The sequence below is a fragment of the Rhea pennata genome, unplaced genomic scaffold (genome assembly GCF_028389875.1).
Source record: "Rhea pennata isolate bPtePen1 unplaced genomic scaffold, bPtePen1.pri scaffold_32, whole genome shotgun sequence".
Lineage (NCBI taxonomy): Eukaryota > Metazoa > Chordata > Aves > Rheiformes > Rheidae > Rhea > Rhea pennata.
Window position 1 is genome coordinate 3,654,800 of NW_026907679.1, and position 26,467 is coordinate 3,681,266.

Below are 26,467 nucleotides of genomic sequence, written 5' to 3' on the forward strand. Positions count from 1 at the left end.
ATAGATGTTAGGTCCTTGGCAGAGAGAACATTTCAAAATAAAGACATAGTTTACAGCCACCAAAATAGGGAAGTTGGTAAGAGTATTGTGTACTCGTGTCCCTGACTAATGAAATGGTAGGTGTTCTTTTTTTTTTTTTTTTTTTTTTTTTTTTTTTTTTAAAGTAACATTCTCTGGTTAAAGGGAAACTGTATAAACTCCCTGTAAGCTGCCACAGGGCCCTCCCTTAATTGGGGAGTACCTTGCTGCCGCAGTAGTCCATGATTAATAAAGAAATATAAGTGAAGCATCCCACATACATGACTGCAGACCCATTAGAAGCCAAAGGACAAATTTCCTGTTCCCAGCCGGCTGAATTAAGATGCCCCATCGGTCACGGGGGAATTGCGGTGCGGGCATCCACTTCTCACTGGGTAGAATCTTGGGGGAAGTCCCACTGCCCAGAGCAGGGTCCACACCTTGGGGGGTGGCATTAATCTTCATAATTCACACTGTTGTTCTCCCCAGAAGTCACAGCTTAAACCAATTGCAAGCCCAATCATCTGTTGATCCAGTCAGGATTCAGTATTGCCTACAACTGCCTTGGTTTCCTTTCCATCACTCAGTTCCCCACTGTTCTACGAGCGGTGAGAGTTTCTGCAGTGCCATCTCATCTCTCATCACTCCATTCCGTCACAGCCCTGCAGTGTGGTGCCTCAAGCCGCAGGCGCCCCAGAGGTTCCCCACTGGTGGGAGGCACCAGCGCATGCTGCTGGGATCGGGGCTGTGCTATCCAGGAGGCCCACTCTTGCCTGCAAGCTGTAACACCTGCTGACTCATCAGCTCCCAGACTGTAGCCACAGGTCTTGAGTAGCAGAAGAAATCCTCAGTGTCCACTGCAGAGAGAATCAGGAAATGCTGTGAAGACAGGCAAAAATCAACCAGTTGTGAGAGGGGACAGGGGGGCTCCAGCAGAGAAGGGGCCAAAGTCCTTTGTGTCTGTGCTGTTGACCTTGGAGTGAATTTGCAGGAGCAGCAGGTGGGGGCCCTGGGGGTGGCACCTGCTGAAATTGTCTGTCTGCAGCCATGTTGTGTCATCCTATTCCTGCACGCTGCAGAGCTCCACAGCAGCTCAGGAGGTGCAAGCCTTCAGGAGAGACCTGAAGTCAGGTTCCTGCTGTTTGTGCCTAAGAAACCGGAGGAGGTTTCTTAGGAAGGCAGGGATGAAGCGCACACTTGTGGCCACAGTCACTTTGCGTGGGACGTGCTCCAGGACGTAAATCCTGGCGTTAGGCACGTCTTTGGTGAACTGCCTTGGTCTCATGTCCCTGTGAAAGAGATGCCAGAGTCCTGCTGCCTTTCCCTAGAGGCAAAGAGGATGGTTTTGGGGCCTCAGTCCTACCACCAGCTGCGAGTGGCCTCGGGACCCCATGCTTGTGTTCGTGTGATGGTCCTCGGTGGCAGTGCTGCTGCCTCCGGGCTACAGGATCTTTCGCAAGCCCAGCCTTGGTGAGGGTCTGGCCCAGGTTAGTCCCTCTCTCCCTACGGATACAGAGACACTAATTCTACACCGGGAAGAAGAGAACAAACTCTGAACTGTAACTGCCCTAAGACTACTGTAACCACCTACACACCAAGGCTACTGTAACCAACACCAAACTCTAGATCCTAATAACTAATAGCAACACTAATAATGCTAATAACACTCATACTAACTGTAACTAACACCTGTCCTCAGGAAGACAAATAGCTATGCCCTATTTGTCCCTTCTACCTAAATGTGACTAAGAGTAACTACACGCTAAGAATTCAATAATCAACGCCACGCTATCGTAATACTGTAATCCGACTAATGCTTATCCTAAATAACCCGTCCTATCCAATTACATATCCTACAGTCCAAGGAGAGCTGTGGCGGAGTGGTGGGAGGTGATCGCGGGCACTGTGTCCGTGCTGCAGGGGAGGTGGAAGGGAGTCTGGGAGGAGGGGCCGCACAGCAACTCTCTGTACCTCCAAGCCCGGTGCCTTGGGCTCGTCTTCCCCTGGCTAGGTGCCAGCACCAGCCTGGTCTTGCTGGGGGGAGGCCGTGCCCTGGCTGGTGGGCAGCGGGGGCCTCCTGCTGGGCTAGCACCTCCTCCTCCTCCTTCTTAGGCTCCAGAGCACGGCCTTGGGGCATCAGACAGGCCGCCCCCTCACAGCATCCACCTCCAGAGTCTCCCCTCCTCCTCCTTCATGGGGTCCACCTGCATGGGCTCTGGGTGCCCATGGTGGCTGCGGTGCTCTGCAGGAGGGCAGCGCGGTTGTCCCAGATGGTTGTGTCCACCTTCATCTTGGTGCACAGTGCTGCCTTCCTCTCCAACCACTGCCACTGTGACTGGCTCACGGTGGCAAGAACCGAGAGCTCAATACAGTACAGCCCCCGGAGTGGGCGGCTCCAGAGGGGGTTGCCTTTGCTTGCAGCAGCAGGTTGTGTGCTGGTACTGATCTGAGTTACAGGTAGGAGTGGAAAGCTTCTCCCCAAATCCAGGTGTTTTCTGGCAGTGCTGTGCACAGCTGCAGGCCGGTGCTGCGGCAGGAACTGTAGAGGCTGTGAATGGAGCATCAGCAAGATGCTGCTGGAGCTCCCTGCTGCCCTGGCACTGAGGGAGCTGCTCTCTCCAGACTGAGTCACTCAGAAGTTACAAAATCGATGAATTGTACCTGGGAAATGGAACTCTCTTACATTGAAGTGGACTGCTCTCAGGGGTTATTGGTGTTATTTCACGTTCTGATACCATTATTATTTATAATAATAGGACTGATTTATAGGAATACTGATTTGTTTAATCCTTTTCAGGGAGCTAATCAGATGGAAAATGAGGACAGTGTTAATTTTTGTTATGCATGCCCTTTGTTACAACTAACCTGACTGTGCAGCTTATACAGGCCTTTGGAAAGTCCATAACGTGTCTCAGATTATTGCTTGCTTGCCTATTCCCAAATCTGCCAGATCACCCATGCCGTGGGAGACACTTAGACCTAACTTAACATCCATACGGGAACTACTGAAGTTGTTTAATGAGACTTGCTAGATAAGTGATATTATCAAGTCTCAAAGGGCAGAATTGCTGGAACGATGTTGTGGAAACCCTGCAAATAGCTGCCAGGACTCAAGGACAAGGGAGAGAGGGTATCGTAAATCAGTATTGCAAAGGACCACCAGCTCCAGACGAATAACCTCGAGGAAAGCACAACACTGTGAAGAATGTGAGGAGCAGAGAAGACCAGAATAGCAGAATTAGCCGGAGTTGCCTGTAAGTTCATTAAGGCTCTATCTCGACCTTGCTCTATGCCTACTGGTTGCTTGCATACCGGGAAACAGAACCCAGTTTGGGGAAAGCAATCTGGCCCAAACTGCTGAGGGGAAGGGCGTCTCTTAGACGATGATGCGTCTCCAGCAGAGCTGAGAAAACGCAGCCACTTTGCTAGGTGGTTTTTCACTCCTCCTGAACCCCACCAAGAGAATGCAAAATACTTTTCAGTAGCACTTGGTAGGCCTGCACTTGGCCAAACTAACAGAAAAATGGCATTTCTATCCCTTGAAATCCCATAGGTCTCCCTTGGCCCTGTGCCTGCCTGGGTAGCCTTTGCCCACCTCACCCGCTCCTGGGGCTGCACACGTCTCTCCTTCCTCCCAGCCCCTCAGCCCAGACTGCTGCCTGCTGCTCAGGGCTGGCTCTGCCCAGCCTCATTTCCCAGCCTCTCTAGGTATCTCCCACAGCCGCTGAAAGGCTCTGTGGATGCTTCTCTTTCCTGATCAGCTATTTCGAGTGGAGGGGAATGCAGGAAGGCTGCTGAATGGCCAACATGCCAGGAGACACTGCCCAAAGATGGCATCAGGAAATGCTTTCCTTCCGAGCTGGTTCGGGAGGCATTTGGAAAGGAGACTTCTCCCCCAACTACGGCAAGCAGCCATTCCTTCTCAGGTATGTTTTGCTTCTGCTCAGAATTGCAAGTTTTTTCTTTCCCAAAAGACACTTTCAAGCAACAGCTCCCAGGTTTGGAAATCTCCTTGCTTTGTAGGCTTGCTAGTGCCCCCCCCCCCCCCCCACCAGGCCTTGTCCTTTTAGCCTTGCAGGGAAATGCACACCGATTTCAAACAAACAAGGAAAACCTGCCAGGGCAGCAGCTGGGCCTCGAGCTGGTGGGCGCTGATGTAAGCAAGATCCCAAGGCAAAAGCCCATCTCTTAACAGCTAAGGACCCCGAAGGGCACACAAGGTCCACCCCAAAACTAGTCTTTAGTTGCCAGTCAGTGGGACCCCTGCAGAGCAGATGAGGCCTCGATGACCAGTGTCCTGTATCCTCTCTGTGGCACATGAGGGTCCCTGGGCAGAGATGTCCTGGTGCTTGGGAGCACATGGGTGAGAGCGGCTAAACCCTGTAGAGCCCGGGGGGAGCAGGCCGGAGCGCCTCATCTGGGGAGTCTGTAAATCACTATCGCTTCCCCTTCCCTAAGGCCTTGCACTACTGAGCTTTCTGATCTTAATTTCCCAGTGTTTCTTCTGGCCAGCTGTCACGCAGGACCTCAGCTGCTGCCTGCCGTGTTGAAGGGTTCCCATTGCTCGGCAGTCCCCAGAGATCTGCAGTGACTCAGGGGAGGGCGGAGGTGACACCAGTCCCAGGACAGGGAGCCCAGGCCCAGGCTCGCTGCGGGGCCTGGCAGGGGAAGGAACTCTGATTGTGGGGCAGCGTGGGGCAGCAGGAGGCGGACAGCTTCCCCAGGCCAGCAGGGGCTGTGGCAGTCCCTTCTCCTCCATGCGTGAATTTGCTCTAGGCCGGGTCACCTTGCACAAGGACTTTGACAGGCTGCTGCTTGGCCTCTCAAGTCCTCCCTAACCTCTGGAGCTCTGTTCAGGCCCGTTGTAACCTACCTGCAAACAGCAGAGCCATCGCCTGCTGCCTCAGCCACTCGGCATCTGCATTTTCAACGGTGACTCCTAAGCATGCAGTACAGATGGCAAACATCAGTACACGGCCCTTGGAAACTCCCATTTCCAGGCCAATGTATGACACTGAGGATCTCCTCTGGGACGTGGATGGGAGGGTTATGAACATCAATACTTTCAGAGCTGTCCAGGCATTTTAGAGAACTCTAAAAAAGGCCTCCGGAAAAAGCCCATTTGCTGTCTGCCCAGTCTCTCACCGCTGGGACACACTTTTCTGTTGTCCTGGCCTAGTCATGGAGGCAGCATGTGGGGAGGCATGAGCAAGCCAGCTCTGACTCCTGCACTCCAGCCACACCAAGTTCCCGAGGGATCCAAAATGCTTCCTCAGCTTGGAGGCTGTTTTAGGGAAGAGGGCACAAGAAACCTCCCTGGCACTCTGAGGGCAGAGACCAAGCCGAGCTCCCAAGCGGTTCTTTTTCACCTGCACAGGCCTGGGAGAACTCTCCCTGGAAGGGGCTGCAGGGGAGGAAACCTCGTGGAGAAGGCTTTCAGATGGACCCAGACACAATTGAGATCAGGACAGTAAGAGGCCACTCTGGCCTAGCAAGCTTCCTCCGACTTGCACCTTCCTCAGAAGAGGCACTAAGCAGAGCTGAGCAACTCCCTGTGCTGGGGCCCAGCCTCCCCTGGAGCACTGACAACACAGCACGTTTCTGCAGGCGCTTCCAGCACTTTAAGGCCTCCACGAATGCCTTCTGCCTCCCTCAGCACTGTTTTTTTCCTATGCTTTACAAGCTGGAAGGTCAGCAGAGCATTGCAGCTTAGCAAAGAAACTTCCTTGTTTCTTTAGGAAGCAAAAGGAAAGGAAATGACCTGGACAAAGGGACACAGTGCCTCCTCAGCAGGTTTGCTGGCGATACCAAGCTGGGAGGAGTGGCTGATACACCTGAGGGCTGTGCTGCCACTCAGAGAGCGCTCACGAGGTTCAAGAAGGGCAAGTGCAGAGTCCTGCACCTAGGGAGAAATAACCCTAGGCACCAGTACAAGCTGGGGGCTGACCTGCTGGAGAGCAGCTCTGCAGAGTAGGACCTGGGTTGTTGGTGGATGACAAACTGACTATGAGCCAGCAATGTGCCCTTGTGGCCAGGAAGGCCAACGGTATCCTTGGGTAAATTAGGAAGAGTGCTGCCAGCAGGTCGGCGGAGGTGATCCTGCCCCCCTACTCAGCCCTGCTGAGGCCACATCTCAAGTCCTGCATCCAGTTGTGGGCTCCCCAGTACAAGAGAGACATGGAGCTACTGCAGAGAGTCCCGCGTAGGGCTACGAGGATGATCAGGGGGCTGCAGCACCTGCCCTACGAGGACCGACTGCGAGAGCTGGGCCTGTTTAGCCTGGAGAAGGGAAGATTGAGGAGGGATCTTATCAATGTGTGTAAGTATCTGAAGGGAGGGTGTCAAGGGGATGGGGACAAAGGCTTTTCAGCTGTCCCATGCGAAAGCACTAGAGGCAAAGAGCAAAAACTGAACCACAGGAAGTTGCGCCTGAACATGAGGAGGAATTTCTGCACTGTGAGAGTGACAGAGCACTGGAAGAGGTTGCCCAGAGAGGTCATGGAGTCTCCTTCTCTGGAGATATTCAAAGGCCACCTGGATGCAACCCTGTCTAACGTGTTCTAGGTGAGCCTGCTTGAGCAGGGGCGTTGGACTAGATGATCTGCAGAGGTCCCTTCCAAGCTAACCGATTCTGTGCTTCTGTGAAAGGGACAGAAAGGAAAGGAAAAGGGGGAGGGGAAGGGGAAGGGGAAGGGAAAGGGAAAGGGAAAGGGAAAGGGAAAGGGGAAGGGAAGGCATAGGGAACAGCTCCAAATGACTGCAGGATGCCCAGAATTTTGTGATGCAGTTTAACTGAATGATACTGGTTAAATGTTGATAACCTCAAGGAAATCTCTAACAATGAGCTTGGTCTGACTTGTGTAATATGCCCTTTTTTGGCTTATGCTGAAGTACGAGCATTCCAAACTAGAAGGGGCTAAAAGTGGAAGCTCTCAGGCTTTTCTAACCATGAAAAGGTGTGGGCTTACTATGTTTTCTTGAAAAAGGAACGTGACAGGGTTTGCATGTTGTAACTCGACTCTCCTGCGGAGGCTTCCAGTTCCTTAAAGAGTACTTTTGTGTATTCAGATTCCCTTGTACTTTGCTCTGCCTTTGTTTTCTTCCCGGTTTTCTTCTTCTTTTTCTAGAGGATTTATGGGCTGCCTTCATTGTGGAAACAGTGTGCAAGTACAGTCTTTTTCTGGAGGAAATCCGACTTCCTCTATTTTTTCACAGACAGTTCTTGCTGAAATATGTTTCTCCAGAATATTAGCAGAAAGGCTAATATTATCTTGTTCCAGCACAACGACCTTCACCCTGTGGGTCCTCCTGTCCACAAGTGGTCCAGAAGCAGCTGCCCGCAGCAGTGCAGTGCAACCAGAGCCCAGCTTGCTCCCAGCGAAGGCGCAGGCTGCCTTGACTGCCTGATGTACAAGGCTCCTGGGCACACATCCTCACAAAGGTGCACAGCTGAGCCATGACGCTGGCCTTGAAAGCCTCTGCCTGACTGCCTGGAGCTGCTGAGAAGCCAGTGAGAAGTGCTGGCAAAGTCCAGTAGGTTTCTGCCTGCCAGCAGGCTGACTGCATGCTCAGCATGGCAGCCTGCAAGGATATGCCTGGGGGTGTCCAAGGCAGCTGCCTTTTCCGTGGGTCTGCACGGTAACTGCACACTGGCCTTGCTGGTCATACCAGAGCCAGCTGGACCAGTATCATTGCTCCTGACAACTCCTCCCCCCTCCCTCAATCTGTTATGGTGGGATGGACAGAGAAGTGACAGGGCATTTCACAGAATCACACAGAAGCACAGAATGGCTGCAGTTGGAAGGGACCTCTGGAGATATCTAGTCCAACCCCCCTGCTAAAGCAGAGTCACCTGTTGCATGTTAGACAGGATCATGTTGAGGCAGATATTGAATATCTCCAGAGACAGAGACTCCACGACCTCTCTGGGCAACCTGTTCCAGAGCTCTGCTAATCCTGCAGTAGAGAAGTTCTTCTTTATCTGTGGGGGCAGAATTTCACACTGCCCAGGGCATGTTTGGGGGTGTCATTAGACCCAGCCCACTCCTTCTCCTGAGAATGAAGAGCCCTGATTTGATGCTTTCCTTTGGTTGACTTCACTTGTTTGTGAGAGTCTCTACTTACTGTACATCCCAGGCACACACTGTCCCTGGAGATGTCCTGTGCTCTCTGGGTGGCTCCAAACCCCCTTCAGAAAAATGGGCATCTTTTATCAGCCCTCCAATATGTGGCACAGTCCCCAGAAGAGACCTCTTTGACCACTCATCCTCTCGAGGGACACTGGGCACCCACAAGTGACAGATGAATACAGCCCTCTTTCCCTCACGTGTCACTCAAAAGAGTTCATGCCCCTTTATCCACAGAAAACCCAAGCACAACAACAGGATCCTTTTGGGTGCATTTCCCTGAGCACATTCTTGGCTCCAACTTGGGAGGAAGAGCCCAGCCTTCAGGCACAGAGATCCCCTTTTATTACAGAATTGCTACTTGGGAGATCAAGTCTGACACAGAGATAGGCAGATATGCAGAAGGCTTCTGGGTCAGAGAGATGGGATTTGTGCTCCAGCAGAAATGGAATGAATTCAGATATTTGTGCACAAATAGGACTATCACAGACAGAACTCCACAAAGTTTCTTGAGATAAACTGTAAATTGCTTGTGAGGAGACATGGGCAGCTCATTGCTGCTGAGCTTGCACCAGCTGGAATAGTTTCCTCACTGCCTCCTGGAGCTCCTTGTTCCTCATGCTGTAGAGGAGCGAGTTGAGTGTTGGAGGCACCACTGAGTACAGAACAGTCACCACCAGATCCAGAGATGGGGAGGAGATGGTGGGGGGCTTCAGGTAGGCAAATGCTGTAGTGCTGACAAACAGGGAGACAACAGCCAGGTGAGGGAGGCACATGGAAAAGGTTTTGTGTCGGCCCTGCTCGGAGGGGATCCTCAGCACAACAGTGAAGATCTGCACATAGGACAGCACAATGAAAATGAAACACCCAAAGACTAAAAAGACACTAACCACAATAAGCCCAGCTTCCCTGAGGTAAGAATCTGCGCAGGAGAGCTTGAGGATCTGGGGGATTTCACAGAAGAACTGGTCCACAGCATTGCCTTGGCAGAGGGGTAGTGAAAATGTATTTCCAGTGTGCAGGAGAGAATAGATAAAGCCACTGGCCCAGGCAGCTGCTGCCATTCTGGCACAAGCTCTGCTGCCCATGATTGTGCCATAGTGCAGGGGTTTGCAGATGGCAACAAAACGGTCATAGGCCATGACAGTGAGGAGAAAATGTTCTGCTGAAAGCAAGAAGAGAACCAGAAAGACCTGGGCAACACATCCAGAGTAGGAAATGGACCTGGTGTTCCTCAGGGAAATGGCCATGGATTTGGGGACAGTGGTGGAGATGGAGCCAAGGTCGAGGATGGAGAGGTTGAGGAGGAAGAAATACATGGGAGTGTGGAGATGGTGGTCACATGCTACAGCTGTGATGATGAGGCCATTGCCCAGGAAGGCAGCCAGGTAGATGCCCAGGAAGAGAGAGAAGTGCAAGAGCTGCAGCTCCTGTGTGTCCGCAAATGCCAGGAGGAGGAACTCATCGAAGGAGCTGTTGTTGGACATTTGCTGGTTTGGGGCATGGGGCAACTGTCAGAGGCTAAAAGACAGTGACCACTGATTGTCCCTGAGAAACAAAACTTTCATTTTTTTTCATAGGAATACTACACCCTCACCCATCCTGCCAACAGTATAGACAAATTTCTTTTGTCCTTCTCAGGAAGATCTTTGTTCAGCTCCTCAGCTCCAGCTCCAGCTGAGTGTGCTGGGAGGACCACAGGCCTGTCCTGCTTTATACCAGGTGGTAGATGGGGCTGGTTTGTGATATCTCTGATTTTCAGAATTGGTGTTTGAGTGCCCACCTGTAATGAAAAAGATCTGTTAATATCCTCACACACAGTTCTAAAGAGTTCATGTTGCAGCAGAGAGGTTTAGTGTGTTTTTTTTTTTTCTTATTTGTTTGCAGATTTTTAGATTCTTCCATTACATCTGGTGAGTGGTCTTTTTAGGGATAGATGTTTTTCTTGCTGCAAGGATGAACATTAGAAGACGAGAGAGGAAAACGGGCTGTCTGCTGCTTAGTGCAGGGTCAGGAGTGCTGTTGAGTCCACCTGCCTTGCTCTCAGCTGCCCTGTTCTCCACTTGTGCTACCCAAAGGATGATTTCACCCACAAGTTACTCTATAAAAAGACATTGCACTCCGATGAGATCAGGGGAGGCTGGTTTCAAAGCACAGATCTAACTCTGCTCTCTTTCGCAGCCCAAGGTGGAGATGTGATGGAGAGAACAGAACGTTGCTCCTGACATATCTGATTCGACCAACGACTCTGTGAGCTGACTGCCGAGAGTGGAGGAAACTCTCAACACTTCCATTCTAGCCGAGGAAACGCTGGGTTCACTTCAGCTGCACACATACGAAGGTGCTCAGGAGCATTTTCTGGTGTTAGTATCTCCTGAACTACTTGAAAGGGATTCAGCATTGCTAAGATCCAATGGGAGAGCTGTGTCCTTCTGGAGGGCAGCTTTCAAACCCAGCAGGACACCATAAGGACTCACTCACATGTCCTGAAAAGGAGATCTCCAAAAGGGAGAGTCCATTCATTCCCCAGACCCTCAAATCACATTTCCCAGCACCCTGGGATGAGAACAGGCCGTGGGCACCTCAGCCCTCTGCAGACACCTCCATGGGAGGACCTCAGGGTGAGTGTCTGAATTTGTAGCTGAACCTCCAGCTGACAGCAAGTACAAGAGCAGAAAGGGAGAGGGAGGACCACGGGAGAGTTGCCTGAGTCCAGCCTGCCACAGTGTTTCTGTGGGCACTTTCCTCACATTCCCTGAGCATCTCTCAGCCGCCTGGAGCTGTCCCCACTGGGAGCTCTTTCTCTGTCCCCACGTCTGTCCCCTGTCAGTGCTCCCTGACCCCATGCCACCCACGGGGCATTTGACTCTGCCCTACAGAATCCTTCTGGCAAAAGAGCCCTGCCCAGGGGCATCTCTGTGTGTGCAAGACCTAAGGAGCAGGCGAGACTAAGCATGATGAGACTGGTGAGGGCTGCAAAGGAGATATTGCTGCTGCTGGCAGGTGAAGAGGTGGCTGAAGGAGCTTTCTGGGGTTCTTGTAGACCTATTGGTCCCTCACAGGAACACTGCAGAACTCTCTTCCAGTCACCTAAGCCCAAACCATCCTTTCCAGTTTGTGCCCTGCCAAAGGTATAAAACAAAATCAGAGCCTCAGGAGAGTGCCTTCCCTTTCAGGTAAGCCTGCCATGCATGTTAGAAACCAGGAGAGTGATCCATAAAAAGCCTCCCAGGCACGGGATGGGCTGGGTTCAGAAGACCCCTCCAGGAATCTCAGTGGTGTTGTCCTGCAGCCAGAGACTTACCGTGTCAAAGGCTGTGAAGATTTTCCCACAGTGAGCTCTCCTCTGGCCTCCCACTCCACACTGCCTTTCACTTCTCATCTCATGTCCACAGTCAGTGCCTACAGCCTAGAGCCCTGCTGCTCTTTGCAGAGGAGCTGCTCCTGGACACCGCTGTCTCTCAGTAATGCTTCCAGGTTGCCATGGGCTCCCTCTGTCCCAGGAGCCCGGCCCTGCTCAGGAGCAGGGGGCAGCTGAAGACATGAATTTCTCTGTGCCTTGTGCTCCATTCTCTTGGGAAATCATCCCTGAAGTAGACTGAAATAATCACCGATGGTCCCTCTCTAAGCCCCGAAGGAAGAATGATTCCAGCATTACAATTTATTTCATCAGAGAATGGTTATCTGCAAGAGATGGAAATCTCCCACTCGGGAAGCCCCTGTTCCGTCTCTTAACTAGGCAGGACACCTGGAAAGGGGCAGGAAGGGAGCTCGTTTAGCCATGGTTCAGGTATTGGTTCTGATGAGTCTTTCAGGGCATCGCATGTCTGTTTAGAAGCCCCTGAACTGCAGTGGGACTCAGATCCCTCCCATGACCTCCACAGGCACAGAGAAGGTGGGATTCCCCTTGCCCAAGCAGAAGTGTGCACAACAGAGATGTTTGCCTGTGAACTCCTTGTCTGAACTGCCATTACAATCACTGGAGATGGCGGGTGGGAGTCAGTCCCTCATCCACAAACCTCTGGTGTTAATTAAAGGGACAGAGTTAAAGAGACAGCTAAGAGTTAAGGAGAGAGTTGAAGTATCTGTTTGCTCTGATGGAGCAACTACGAGAATCACATCCTTCTGGAGCATGAGGTGGGGGCTGGGTGGGGAATTTTCTTTCGCCATGACACTAGATGTCTAACACTGCTGGAGCCCCACTCACTACGAAGCTGAGACACAAGCCGATCCCTACAGTGCAAAATCCTGATGTGATTCAGTGCAGACTCTTGATTTAATGACGTAAAATAGGCTGGCAGGTCCATACCGGATGCCTGGGTTGTCCAGTACCACTGTGCATTTCTCGCAGATACAGCGTGGCACCTACAGGAAAATCATGCCCCTTGGGCACGCGTGCTGGGCAAGTGCCCCAGGGCATCTTGGGCTTCCTACCTTTGCCCAAACAAATGAATCCTACCTCTGCCCTTAGGCACAGTCAGTATCGTCCACATCCAAGCGTGCTGTGTAAATGGGAGGCACATCACACCGGGGTCTCCACTCCAGTCTCGGCACTCTCACACCCTTCTAGCCCTCCTGCCCCTGAACCTCTTCTCACCTGCCAGGATGATATGAACAGGGAGTGAGCTAACGATGTCCACAAAGTGGCTGGATCATGGGCTTTCCAGGGCCTGGGAATTGCTCAGTAGCACCTTGTCCTTCCTGGAGATCAGTTCACCTCTGACACAGGTCCCACGATGCTGCAGAGTCAGCTCGGGCAGCAAACCCATTCCTGCACAGCCCAGCTGTGTTTCTCCCTGGCCTCAGGCACTGCGGGGTTTGCTCTCTTAGTGGGAACATCCTTTCACCTTAACATTGCCACCTGCTTTGTATGCCAGCATGTCCCTGCTCTGAAGTGGGACCATCACGCACACTGTGTCCTTGGCCCTTGATAACAGGTTTCACCATCACCAATCTGACTGAAACATTGCTAGAATGACTAAGGTGTGGTGAATCACCCGCATGACTGAAAGGAACCAATTGTAGGGTAGAAGGTCTTCAGGAGAGAACAAGGGAGAAGATGAGGAAGGGGGATGTCCTTTGTGCGAAGGGGCAGTTCACATGTGTGGAGCTCTTCCATGGGAGAGACAAGTGTTTGGGTAAGCACCAGAGTCAGGGTGACATTGTGATGGGAACTAGACCACCTAATCAGGGTGAAGGAGTCGATGTAATGTGAGCAAATCTGTGGATCACAGGCCAAAGAGATCATGTGGGGCAGGGAGGGGGATGGACTTCAATCTCACAGACATTCTCTGGAAAGGTGAACAGCAGAGTGGAGGCAGGCCAGGAGGTTTCTGGAGGGCACCAGGGACAGCTTCTTTGCACAGTTGCACAGTGGACCGGTACTCGTACTTCCCTCTGTCTGCAATTCCAACAGGGAGGAACTGATCAAGGACGGGACAGTCAGTGCCATGCTTTCCTAGAGTGACCATGAAAAAGCAGAGTTCTATGTCCTGAGCAGAATGAGGAAGGATAGCTGCAGAGCTCAGACCCCGGACTTCAGAGAAGTAGACTTGGGCCTGCTCAGGGGACTGGTGGGGGCCCAGGAGCTCAGGAAAGCCAGCAGGTCTGTAAGGACAGCACCTGCCAAGCACAAGAATGGGCCATAGCGATACTCAGTAAAACTACTAGAAATCTTGGGAGACTGGCTTCGCTATGCTGGGAAATCAGGACTGAGCTCCAGGCAAAAAGGCCACATGTAAGAACTGGAAGGAGGGAGAAGCTAAAAAAAAAGAAGAAATCAGAAAAATTGTCCAGCAAAGCAGGGATGGTCTTAGGGAAGCCAAAGCTCTGCTAGGATTGGACTTGCAAGGTGCGTCAATGGCATGAAGAAGAGCTGCTACCTCTTCAGTTACAGCAAAAGAGGGAAAAGGAAAATGTGGGCTCACTGCTGGTTCGGGCAGGGAATCTAGTAACAGAAGATGCAGGTAGGTCTGAGGAGCTCTGTGCCTTCTTGGCCCCACTCTCCACCAACAAGGTCTCCTGGGCTGTTTTGCCTGGCGTCAGGACTTCAGAGGGAAAAAACAGCCACAGGTGGAAGAGGGTTCAGTGAGGTGTTATTGGCAAGAACTCAACCCCTGCAAGTCTCTGGAGCTGGATGGGCTGCATCAGAGGACACTGAGAGGGCTGGCCAATATCGTAACAAGGCCAGTTGTTATCCTCTTTGGAAGGCTGTGGAGATCAAGGGAGGTCCCAACGACTAGAAGAAGGAATATGCTGTGCCCATCTTCCAAAAAGGCCACGAGGACAACTTGGGGAGCTGCAGGCCCTTCAGTCTCATTTTGGTGAGGAGTGTTTCGTGGAGTGAGTCCTCTTGCATCACATTCCTGGGCATGTGAAGGAGGAGGAGGAGGAGGAGGTAATGGATTTACTGAAGATAAATCATTCCTGAGCAACCTGGTTGCTTTGATGAGAAAAGCTCTGTACTTGTGGAGGAGAGGAGTGGAGAGGAGTGGATGTTATCTGCTGTGATTTAACTAGGTGTCTGATGGTATCTCACACTATTTTCTTGTATACAGGTAAGGCGTTACACTCCACTGGGTAGACAGCCAGATGGGTAAAAAGCTGGCTGGATGATCAAGCTCAGAGGGCTTTTGTGAATGGGTTTGGCTTTACCTGGAAGCCAGTGACGAGTGAAGTATGCAAGTGTCCATACTGGGACTTATCCTGTTTAACAACTTCGTCAGTGACCTCGAGGACACAACTCTCATCACATTTGCAGAAGGCACCTAATCAGGAAAACGGTCATAAGGCTGAGGGCTGCCATCCAGATGGACCACAGCAGGGGAGAGGAACGGGCTGCCAGGAACACTGTGAAACTCAATAGCAAAACAAATGCCAAGTCTTCCGCCTGGGGCAGACCAACCCCCTGCAGTGATGTGGGCTGGGGAGTGCCCAGCCGGGCAGCAGCTCTGCAGAAAAGGACATGCTATAAACACATCCCTTAGGATCCATGTTTCTGTATTCAGGAGAGCATCACCACCAGAAGAGGAACCTGCTTCACCTTTTGAACACTCTAATGCCAACTTTCAGAAGTCTAGAAGGAGGAGGAGGTACTCCTACCGAAGTCTGCTGGTGGGAATCAGTGCAGTTGTCTTCCCAAAGTTACTGAAACACAAGAGGGAATTTAGCTTGCTAATTTGTAAATATTTGACCCTTATGAAGAAAGAACTGACTTTGCAGTTAAGGTATTGAAAAGTTAACTGTCTTTTTCTTACACACATTTTAATATGAATCTTTTGCAATGGCAGAGTGTCAGAAAGTCTGCTCTTGGTACATACATCTTGACTGCCTTGCACATTGCAAACGTTTCATGCATTTGACTCAGGATATAAATAACTGTCTTGAAATTATCTGAATTATTCTCCCAGGCAAAATTACACATCTGCCTAATAAGCCTCTGCGTGTCGTAATGGAGGGAAGGCCAAGTCTGAGTGAATCTCCTGATTCAGAAAACACTGTGGAGAAATGTTTTCAGTGCTGTTCTCTGCTGCAGCAAATTCTGGAAGATTCAGGTAGGGCACCCTCCCGACAACAGTGTCCGTTCGCTTGAGAAAACACAGCATTGAGGTGCTTCCAGGACACCTAACTGAACAGGCAACTGAAAAAGGAGAACTCCTGATAGGAACAGCTCTTTGGGGAGATTTGCATGGCCTACATCTGGTGGTGCATGCTTCAAAATCGGTGCATATGCTGGAGCATTCTGCAACAGTGTCGTAAGTGCAGCTTCCAATGCGGCTCCAACAGCATCCCAACGTGCATGGAGATGCAGAATACAAACGATAGTTGGGCTTCCCCGATGCTGGTGTCCAAGACGGTCTGCAGCACAAGAGGACAGCACAGGCAGGAAAGCTGAGGGCAGGCACTGTCAGAGGAGCCTGGTTGTGAGTCGTCATTCCAAAGTTCATTTTAGAAGCGGTGACAACCTTAGACCTGTCTGAAGAGCTCCCCAGCTCACAGCCTGCTCTCTCATTTCCAGAGGTTCCTTTGGACCAGGTTCCTTGCTCAGGAAGGTCACATCCCATTCCCTGCAGGTGGTACCTCAAGCACATAAAAATACAAACCTCTACCATGTGAACAAAGCAGCAAACATCCTTTCCCAGGGTGCATTTCTCTGAGCATTTGTCAGATGATCAACACTTAGGCAGTTCTGGTCTCCAGGGGGAAAGTGCTAGCAGTAGGTGTGGGCACTGACTAGACATTACTGGTGGGTGACCACAGAGGCCACCATCACATAACCCAAACAGAGATGATCCTCTTCCGTGACAGATGAGCGTCCAACCATGCAGCATGGCTGTCCATACTTTTAACAACTCCCAAGTACTTCACCTAACGGTCCAGATGCTGTAACACAGGGATGCCAAACAGCAGAAGACGTTTCCTGCCTAAGAGTAAAAAGGAACAGAACAGCATCAAGTCTATTCATTCTTTATTTTCCTCATTAAGAAAAAGGCACAGAGATACAAATAGAAGTGTTGAAATGCTTTTACTGCCTAAAATGGGGCATTACAGACTGTGGCATTGTTTGTCTTCGGTACCCAGCTGGAGGACATGCTTACACTACCTGACACGTGTATAATAACTGTTCCTCCTAAATAGGATGGCAGAAAGGAAACACATTTTTTTTTATCAAAAAAGGCGGGGGTGGGGCTGTGTTACAAAAAAACGAAGCTAGAAGAAGGGCATGACCTGCTGTCCGTGGGATGCAGAGCCATCTCCTGGGTGCTACAGAGTCTTACGAGGAGAAGAAAGCCACGAGCTGCATCCCACTGAGAACAGCCTGGAGTCCTTGCCATGGAGAGAGGTTTATGAGCAGCGTCTTCCCGCTGCCTGAGCTGCCAGCAACACCTTGACTATTGAATGTGGACCGGAAGCTGTGGCCATGCACAGCATCATGGTCTTTCATTCTAAAAGAAATGTGGGTGCACGTTGAACCCAGGCCACCTCCCCACCACGAGCTCCAAGGATCCTTTCCCAGGATGCATTTCTCTGTGTGTCTGATCAGATGATCAACACTCAGGCAGTTCTGGTCCTCCCCCACCCCTAACACACACACGTGAGTCAATGAAGTCTATGAGATTAAAGAAGTGAAAAGGTGCCTGTGTGCATCCTTCTCCAGGGGACGTGGTGCTACCAGACAGAGCCGACAGGCCCAGGGAAGGAGCTGCCAACTTCTCCAGAGCACGTGATCCTGCAAGGTCCAGGAGAGTCCTTTGCCTGTACCCTGGCTCTCCAGTACCCTGGCTCTCCAGCTGCAGGCTAGACAAACCCAGAGAGTGTTTTTTTGTTTGTTTTACCTAAAAGGATGGACAAGACATTTCCTTGATTTTGAGTCCCTTAAGGAATATTGTGTTTTAAACCAACATGTCCAAGAGTCTGTGTGTCTTTCTGGTGGAGGCTCAGTCCTTCCATTCGATCAGTAATAACAACGCACTTTACTGGAACGCTAGTACCAAATTTCACCTTTGTGGTTACTTCTCCCTCCCTAATCCCCCCCAAAACAATTCTGTACTCTCTTCTCTCCCACTCCTCACTTCAAGCAGACAAGGCTGTTTATAAAGACCCTGCAGTTTGAATGAAAGGGACACAGACACTTGCCTGTTGCAGTTAAGGAATGTTTCCTCCTGTCTAGTAGCCATTGGATGAGACAATTCATCTTCAGAACCCTGAAGTGATTTCTCACCACTATACAATGCATCTGCTTTTAAAATGTGATTAATACAGTCTGAAAGACAAGAGATGTTTGTTAACTTCCCCGAACAGTCCATATGCTTCATTTGCACCTAATTAGAGCTGGAATGCATTCACTGCATTTTGTGATTTAATTGGAATAGGCTATATTCTTAAGTCTTCCTCCTACCAAACAGCACAGCAGACTGTACAAGTCTCTCCTGAATATCCTGATTTGGCGAAGGTCTTTCTCCAGTAGTAAAGACATATATTCGCCCAATTAAAAAAAATAAAAATAAAATAAAGATGACGACCCAGAATGCCTTCTGTAGTTCCTAGACACAGAAAGAATACACACATACGAACACACACACACCATATATACGATAAATACATATATAAAATCTGTGATAGGTATAAATATATATCCATGTATATGTGTATATGTGTGTGTGTGTGTGTGTGTATACTGATTACACATATATATTTCCTGACAGAGCACCTCTGTAGAACAACAGACTCCCCAAACAATGGCGGGAACAGCGTCTTCATAGCTCTGTGCTGTGTGTGGTTCATTTCTACAAGCTGATCAGTGTTTCTTTCTATGATATGCAGCAACAGTCTCTTTTTTTCAGGATCCCAAAAGGTCCCAAAAAAGCTAGTCAAACCCGTACTTGCATGAACTCAGTGACGAGTCTATGCAGTGGACTCCTGGCACCCTCCTAGATCCACAGCAGCAGGAGCCCAGAACAAGCCCCTCTGTCCAGCACAGCCTGGGGGTGGCTCAGGCCTCCCTGGAGAGCCCCAGCCCAGCAGGGAACAGCCCTGCAAGGCCACCACATTTCTGGCCTGTCATCTTCAGGGACAGGAGTGTCCTCCCAAGCCATTTCGCAGCCCCGTGGCTGCTGCTCAGCTGCTCGGGCTGAAGTGGCCTCACAGCTGCTCTGCTGATGATGTTCCTGCTGCTGGCCTCTCCGGTGCTTGGGCAGAAGTGACCTCGCAGCCTACACCGAGGCCATGAACCTGCTCCTGGCCCAGCAGCAGCAGAGACACAACAAGAACATCCATGAACCAGGAGGCTGCTGGTGGCACAGAACCTCCAGAGCAGGAAGTGACCTTCACAATCGGCAGCATGGCCGTGTCCCCTCTTTTGGCCTATCAGGCACTCAGGCAGCCGTGACCTCACAACCTGCATCCAAGCATTAGGCCTGTTCCTGTCCACTCAGCAGCAGAGACTGTGGTGACATCACAAGGACCTCCCTGAAAAGGATCCTCCTTCTGGCCTATCAGCTCCAGAGAAACATGTGACTTCCAATGAGAACCAAAGCCTGATAGGTGTTAGCCTATCAGGTGCGCAGGCAGCAGTGACGTTGCAAGCACAAACTCCAGTCACATCCCTGGCCTGGTCTGGCTTCTTCTCACACAGAAGTGACCATGTCATTGACCCCCCGGGATGTGGGGAAGGTTTTTTCCTGGGATTTCCTTGCTTCTACAGTGGCTTCTCAGAGCTGGGAGAGGGCCCAGGAGGTAGCAGGGCCTTGGCCCCAGCCACGTGTCAGCACCTTCCCCTCGTGAGCAGTGGGGCCGGTCCTTCCTCCTGCCAGACCTTTGACCAGTCAACTGCTCTCCAAGAGGGTGACAAGAGCCTGAGGTCTCCTTGACCATCCTGAGGACATGCTCCTCAGGGACTCCCCAAAGCACTGCTGGCCCCCAAGCACCTGGCCCAGGAAGTGTGTGCAGGGGCAGTGTCACAGCCACAGCCACTGCAGTGCCATGAGGATCCTGCCAGGCCTGTTCTTCCAGCACTTCCTCAAACAACAGGCTTGGGAGGACCAGGAAGGGCCACATCCCACGTATGCCCATCCAGGTGGCTGAGGGAGCACCTTGGGGACTTGGTTTCCTTCAACACAAGGACATTCTGGGTGTAGCAGTTGGGCTGGCATTCGCTGGTGCCTTCCCCATGACTTCTGGAGCCGAGACCGCTCCCCAGTGCTGAGGAGCTAAAAAGGAAAATTTGGTGCACAGAAAAAAGTAGGGAAATACTGCAGGTCTCACTGAGGCCAGATGTTATGGGATCTGCTTCTGAGGGTGGTTCAGTGGTGGCTGTGGTGTCACTCAGGTCCTTTGTGAGCCACGCATTGGAGGCATCTTGTAGGCTTCAGCCACCCAGGATTTTAAGGTCTCAGATGGAAATCTTTCTTTCAACGCCCAGAAACTCCCCCTTGTCTGCAAGGGATCTCTCAAATCCTGCTGCCTTCCATCTCTGAAGGAGTGTCAGGAGAAGACTCTCCTTCCCCCAGGTTCTGCTGGTCATAGAAGAAATGGCTTTACCAGAGAGGGAGTAAATCCATCCCTATTTGCAGATGTTTACTGGGACTCTTGGCCTGAATCCCCCCTCTTTTGATTCGTTTCTACTTTCTTCCTTCACCTCTCCCACAGAGATTTATCTTACTGTGTGGGATGTGCCATGATCCCATGGCCTGAGCAGAGGGAGCCATATCCATCCCCACGGCTCAGGGCTGGGATCCTTGGCAGCTCAGGAGGGTCCCTGTCCCTTGGTTTCTCCAGGCCTTTGCTGTGAGGCCTCGTGCACACGTTTGCTTTCTCAGTGCTCTCCTCCGGCTGCCCAGATTATCACCGTGGCATTTCTCTGCACTCAGCGCTTTCTCCACAGTCTCGATCTATGTATTACACAAAGGGAAAACATGGAGTTCAGGGTAGACTGAGGTGGGACCACAGGAAGTATCACTGCAGAGCAGAGAAAGCATCGAGTAGCTCATAGTCACCCTCAGGACGTTCAGTCCTAACCCCCCATGAGCAAGCCTGGACCCACCTGGCTCCAGCCACTTGGCAGCGGGCAGAAATGCCGTTTTCATCATTGTATTTGCAGCACCTGGGCACTCTGTTGGCCACACCGCTCATTCCAGCATGGGCACGCTGACAGTTCTGCTCTTCCTTTATTTTGCTCCTCTTTTTTTTTTTTTTTTTTTTTTTTTTTTGTCAGAGCTGCGAGGATTTTTTGTGTGTCCCACTGCACTTGCCCTGCTGCCTGCACTCTTGCTAGCACAACCTGGTGTAACGGTGGCTGTCTTTGCTGCAGGAGCACCCTGCTGACTGCTGGTCACCTTCATATCCACCACAACCTTCCCCAGATCCTCTTTCTTGTCCTTCTTGAAGATGGATGCAATGTTTGGTGGAAGAGTGGGAAGGGCCGGGAACCAGGCAGTGGCTTCAGGGCTGTGCCAGCTCTTAGTGCACTGCTGGTCCTTGCAGTGTGGGGAGAAGAGATGGGAGATGGGGCAGCATGGGGGTGGCAGCAGGGCAGGGGACAGTGGGGACTGCAGCGAGGGGTCGGGGCTGGTGTTTCTGCAGCGCGATGGCTGTCACATCCATCCAACATGCCAAAGTCCTGCACTGAGCCCAGGCAGGACCAGGCCATTTCCCTGGTGCCCGTTCCACCCTCCCAGCACGATGGGGACATATGGGGCGGGCGTCCCACCTGTCCTAGTGCTCCGGGCCAGCTCCACGAGGCTGGCACAGCTTTGCCTGAAGGATCCCTTGGTCCTCGGCCTCTGCTCTGGCATGGCTGGGGCAGGGACAAGAGCTCGTGGGGCAGGGCTGGGAGAGCTCTCCTGGGAGCTTCTCTTTCGCAGGGGATTGGTGAGGAGCATCGTGCTTCCACCTGCGCCTCATCCCTGCACCCACACGTGGCCCCACAGCCCTGCTAGGCAGGAACAACACAGGGCAGTGGGGCCTTCAGGGGTGGGGAGAATCCCCCTGGCACGGTCCCCATGACAGCCCTCGGTGACCCGTCCACCCACAGCCCCACTGCTTTGGCAGCCTCCCCCAGCACCTGGCCCCTGCCCAGCCCCGGCCGTGTCCCACGCTGGGGGTAGCACACCGTCATCCTCCGGGGTCTGGCTGGGAGGAAGGCCAGCCAGGGCTGCTTGTTCCTCTCTTCTGCACCCAACATGTCTTGGTTCCCTTCCATGAGATCTGGCTCTGTACCACAACCCCCCCGACATGTGTCCTCATCTTTCCCACTCACACAGCTGAGCTGACGTTGGTGCTTTCCTCTCCCAGGCCCTCTCCAGCCCAGCCCAGCCTCTCCCCGCCTCTCCTCACCTCCTCGGCCCTCTCCCCAGCCCACCCAGCAGAGCAGCCCAGGCTGGGGGTGGACCCACAGCAGTGTTCCCCGCAGGGGGCTGCAGAGCAGGAGGTGGGTGCAGCAGCTCCGGTGGGTGAGGGGTATGTGCCAGCTGCCCCATCAGCCTCCGGGCTGGGACTGGACCTAGTGGCACAAGCAGGCAGAGGACAGTGACACTCTGTAGCCCTTCTTCTTGTGTCCAGGAGAGGTCCTACCCCCAGGCTACCTGCAGCCCACTGTGCCAGCCCCTCTCTCCAGGACAGCACAAGAGCCCCCACCCTGGGGCCACTCTGACAGCTCCTGCTGCCCCAGGGACACAGCAGCCTCTCGTTGGATGACATGCAGAGAAACAGATTTCTCTTTCTCACTTATTCCTCCTTTCCAGCACACAACAGCTCCTTTCCACTTCTCCGGAGACATCCCTGCTCCCCAAAGAGCCCTTTCCCGGGGGGGGGGGGTTGCATTGGGACTGGCCTGCCTGGCCATTCCTAGACCCTCCCCCATCCTCCCCATGAGGCTCTGAGCTGCTCTGCCAGTGCTGCTCTGCAGAGCAAGTGGCTGTGGGGCAGCAGGGCCACAGGTTGCCTCCACACTGGCCATGGTGGTCATGATGGGAAGCAGACCCAGCCGGATAGGCATCATTGCACCATACAGCCCCTACCAAGGAGTCTGTGGCTGTGGATGATGCTCTGAGTAATCACAGGCCATTTCAAATGGCTCAGGCTGTGTTCGGGTGTGTGGTTTAATGTAACACATGAATTTCATTGAAGGTGACAAGAACCACTGTCCAGGCTCTCTTCCCTGTTCCTGCAGGGTCCACACTGTCCCTCATCAGACTGCAGAGCTCTCACTAGCCTTGGTTTTACCCTTCACCTTTCAATGACTGCCCTTGATTTTGTGAAGCTCCATTCACTGCTCACCCCAAAGCACATGGTGCCCCTGGAGATGCCCTGTGCTCTCCTGGGGGCTGCATGCTCTCTTTGAGAAGGACAGGCCTCTGTCTCCAGCCCTGTCATATTGGAGATACGGCCTGACCATTCATCACCTCCAGGAGCACCTGGCACCGACAAATGAGAGCTGAATCCAGTCCTCATGCCTAACACATCACCAATAAGCTCATCACCTTGAGATAAGCTCATCACCCTGGGGAGCCCAGGAACAGCAACAAGTCTCTTCAAGGTGAATGTCCTTGAGCACATTTTAGACTGCAGCTTTGGAAGGAGAGCCCAATCTTCAAGCACTGAACTGAGGAAATCCTCTTTTATTTGAGTGAAGCCAAGTCTGACACAGTGACAGGCACATTTACAGCAGGCATTTCAGTCAGACAGATTGAGTTCGTGCCACTGGAGAAGGGATGAATTCAAACACTTCAGCAGAAACATGATTTTTCACAGAGAGAATGCCCAAAGCACAGGAGCTTTTTCAGAAAAATTAGAAGCCAACTGTGAAGGGGGATGGGCAGCTTGCTTCTTCTGAACTAGGACCAGCTGAATCAGTTTCTTCAGTGCATCTTTGAGCTCCTTGTTCCTCATGCTGTAGATGAGGGGGTTCAGTGCTGGAGGCACCACCAAGTACAGAACAGCCACCACCAGATACAGAGTTGAGGAGGAGACGGAGGGGGGCTTCAGGTAGGCAAAGATGCCAGTGCTGATGTACAGGGAGACCACAGCCAGGTGCGGGAGGCACATGGAAAAGGCTTTGTGCCAGCCCTGCTCAGAGGGGATCCTCAGCACAGCCCTGAAGATCTGCACATAGGACAGCACAATGAAAACAAAGCACCCAAAGAATGAACAGGCACTAGCCATAATAAGCCCAACTTCCCTGAGGTAGGAGTCTGCACAGGAGAGCTTGAAGATCTGGGGGATTTCACAGAAGAAGTGGTCCACTGTGTTGCCTTGGCAAAGGGGTATGGAAAATGTATTTCCAGTGTGCAGGAGAGCATAGAGAAACCCACTGGCCCAGGCAGCTGCTGCCATTTTGACACAAACTCTGCTGTCCATGATGGTCCAGTATTGCAGTGGTTTGCAGATGGCAACATAGCGGTCATAGGCCATGACAGTGAGGAGAGAACACTCCACTCCAACTGAAAAGAAAAACAGGAAGACCTGGGCAGCACATCCCGAGTAGGAAATGGCCCTGGTGTTCCACAGGGAATTGGCCATAGATTTGGGGACAGTGGTGGAGATGGAGCCAAGGTCAAGAACAGAGAGATTGAGGAGGAAGAAGTACATGGGGGTGTGGAGGCGGTGGTCACAGGCTATGGCTGTGATGACGAGGCCGTTGCCCAGGAGGGCAGCCAGGTAGATGCCCAGGAAGAGAGAGAAGTGCAAGAGCTGCAGCTCCCGCGTGTCTGCAAATGCCAGGAGGAGGAACTTGTTGAGGGAGCTTCTGTTGGACATTTGCTCGGCCTTGGTTCAGGACACTGTCCAAGGAGGAAAAGATGTTGATAAGTTAGAACAGGCTTCTCTGAGCAAAATCCATGTCACTTCTCAGAGTACCTCCCCCCTCAAACTTTCTCTCCCCTCTGCCTTCATTCACTGCCCTTTCCTGCTCACTGTTTCATGCTGAGCACGCAGTGCCAGGGCCTCTGTCCATACGCTCCTTAGGAGTCAGCTCTGCTCTCTTAAGAGGTGCAAAAGAAAATGTCAGACTGCTTTGTGTATTTGCTGGGGATACCTGGGAATGGGCACCATGAGCTGAGTGAAGAGGATTATGTCCAATGACTCAGTGGGAATGTTGTCTTTTTTTCTCTGTGAGATACAAATACATGGTAGTTGATTTTGAAAAAAGAGATCCTTGTGAGGGATTTGTCTCTCTAGACCTTGCCCTCTGGAACAGGGGTTTCTGTAGCTGTCAATCACAACAGCTCTCATAGAATCATAGAATCACAGAACTGGTAAGGTTGGAAGGGAACTCTGGAGATCATCTAGTCCAACAGCCCTGCTCAAGCAGGGTCACCTACAGCATGTTAGACAGGGTTGCATCCAGGTTGGCCTTGAAGATCTCCAGAGAAAGAGACTGCACAATGTCTCCTGGCAACCTGTTCCAGTGCTCTGTCACTCTCACAGTAAAGAAATTTCCCCTCACGTTCAGGCAGAACTTCCTGTGGTTCAATTTCTGCCCATTGCCTCTTGTCCTGTCACATTGGACAACTGAAAAGAGTTTATCCCCATCCCCTTCACACCCTCCCTTCAACTGCTTATACACATTGATAAGCAGTCCCTCAGTATTCTCTTCCCCAGGCTAGAGAGGCCCAGCTCTTGCAGCCTTTCCACATAGGGCAGATGCTCCAGCCCTCTAGTCATCTTTTTAGCCCTATGCTGGACTCTCTCCAGAGGCTCCATGTCTGCCTTGTACTGTGGAGCCCGGAACTGTGCCCAGGACTCAAGATGAGGCCTCAGCAGGGCTGAATAGAGGGACAGGATCACCTCCTTTGACCTGCTGACAACACTCTTCCTAGTGCACCCCAGGATACCATTGGCCTTCCTGGCCACAAGGACACATTGCTGGCTCATAGTTAACTTGTCATCCACCAGCACTCTCAGGTCCTTCTCTGCAGAGCTGCTCTCCAGCAGGTCAGCCCCCAGCCTGTACTCGTGCCTAGGGTTACTTTTCCCTAGGTGCAGAACCCTGCACTTGCGCTTGTTGAACCTCAGGACGTTCCTCTCTGCCCAGCTCTCCAGCCTGTCCGGGTCTCTCTGAAGACTAGCACAGCCCTCGGGTGTGTCAGCCACTCCTCCCACTTGGTATCATCAGTAAACTTGCTGAGGAGGCACTCTGCCCCTTCATCTCACTCTGCCAAGGGAGAGAAACAGTGCAGCAAAGGCAGAGGCTGACCAAACGCTTTCCAGATGTCTTTGTCCCAGTGAGATTGTCCCTGCTCTCATGTCACTTTACCTCCTTCACTCTTTCTCCAGGCCCTGGAGCAGCAGTGGAAGTGAGTCACTCTGGGGTACACATCCTGCAGCAATTACCTCCACTTGTGTTGTAGAAAGACTGTGAGCATTTAAACACTGATTTACTCCAGAAAATGGGCTGCAGTGGAGCGGTCTGTTTCTGTATTTCCAGAGTTTTCAGATGCCTCCATCAAACCATGGGAACATTTTTTGATGCAGTAGAAGTCTTTGGCATTACAGGTACTCTCAGCATGATCTCTCGTGTATCCCAAGGGGAAAAAAGGGCTCATGAGGACTTTGTATGTCTGGTCTGTGCATGAGTCTTGCCCCTCACTGCTCAGTGTTTGCACCTCTCTCAGCTAAAGGACAGTCACACCCAAATTACTCTAAGAAAGAAATGAGATGGAGTTGAGACTGGAGGAGTTCAGTTTCAAAGTGAAGATTTCCAAGTCCTCCCTCTCAGCCCACATATGGAGAGAGTGCTCTTCAGAGCATTTGATGAGGTTTCTGACTCACATGAAGGGCACAAGGACTCTCAGCTCTCGCTCATATGATACAGGAGAGCTGTGGTC

General features: G+C 51.8%; 2 protein-coding genes across 2 annotated transcripts; both read right to left on the minus strand.

Annotated features, from left to right (window-relative positions):
- Positions 1–8,695: 8,695 nt before the first annotated feature.
- On the minus strand, positions 8,696–9,646 carry LOC134154586 (olfactory receptor 14C36-like). The gene has a single exon (XM_062601260.1). The coding sequence runs from the start codon at positions 9,629–9,631 to the stop codon at positions 8,696–8,698; it is 936 nt and encodes a 311-aa protein (XP_062457244.1). The 5' UTR covers positions 9,632–9,646.
- A 13,741-nt stretch (positions 9,647–23,387) lies between these two features.
- LOC134154587 (olfactory receptor 14A16-like) lies at positions 23,388–24,398 on the minus strand. Its single transcript, XM_062601261.1, has one exon. It carries the CDS (start codon positions 24,396–24,398, stop codon positions 23,388–23,390), a length of 1,011 nt encoding a protein of 336 aa, XP_062457245.1.
- Positions 24,399–26,467: the final 2,069 nt, after the last annotated feature.

Coding starts and splice junctions, on each gene's coding strand:
- LOC134154586 (XM_062601260.1), bottom strand. CDS start 9,631: ATGTCCAACAACAGCTCCTTCGATGAGTTCCTCCTCCTGGCATTTGCG.
- LOC134154587 (XM_062601261.1), bottom strand. CDS start 24,398: ATGTCCAACAGAAGCTCCCTCAACAAGTTCCTCCTCCTGGCATTTGCA.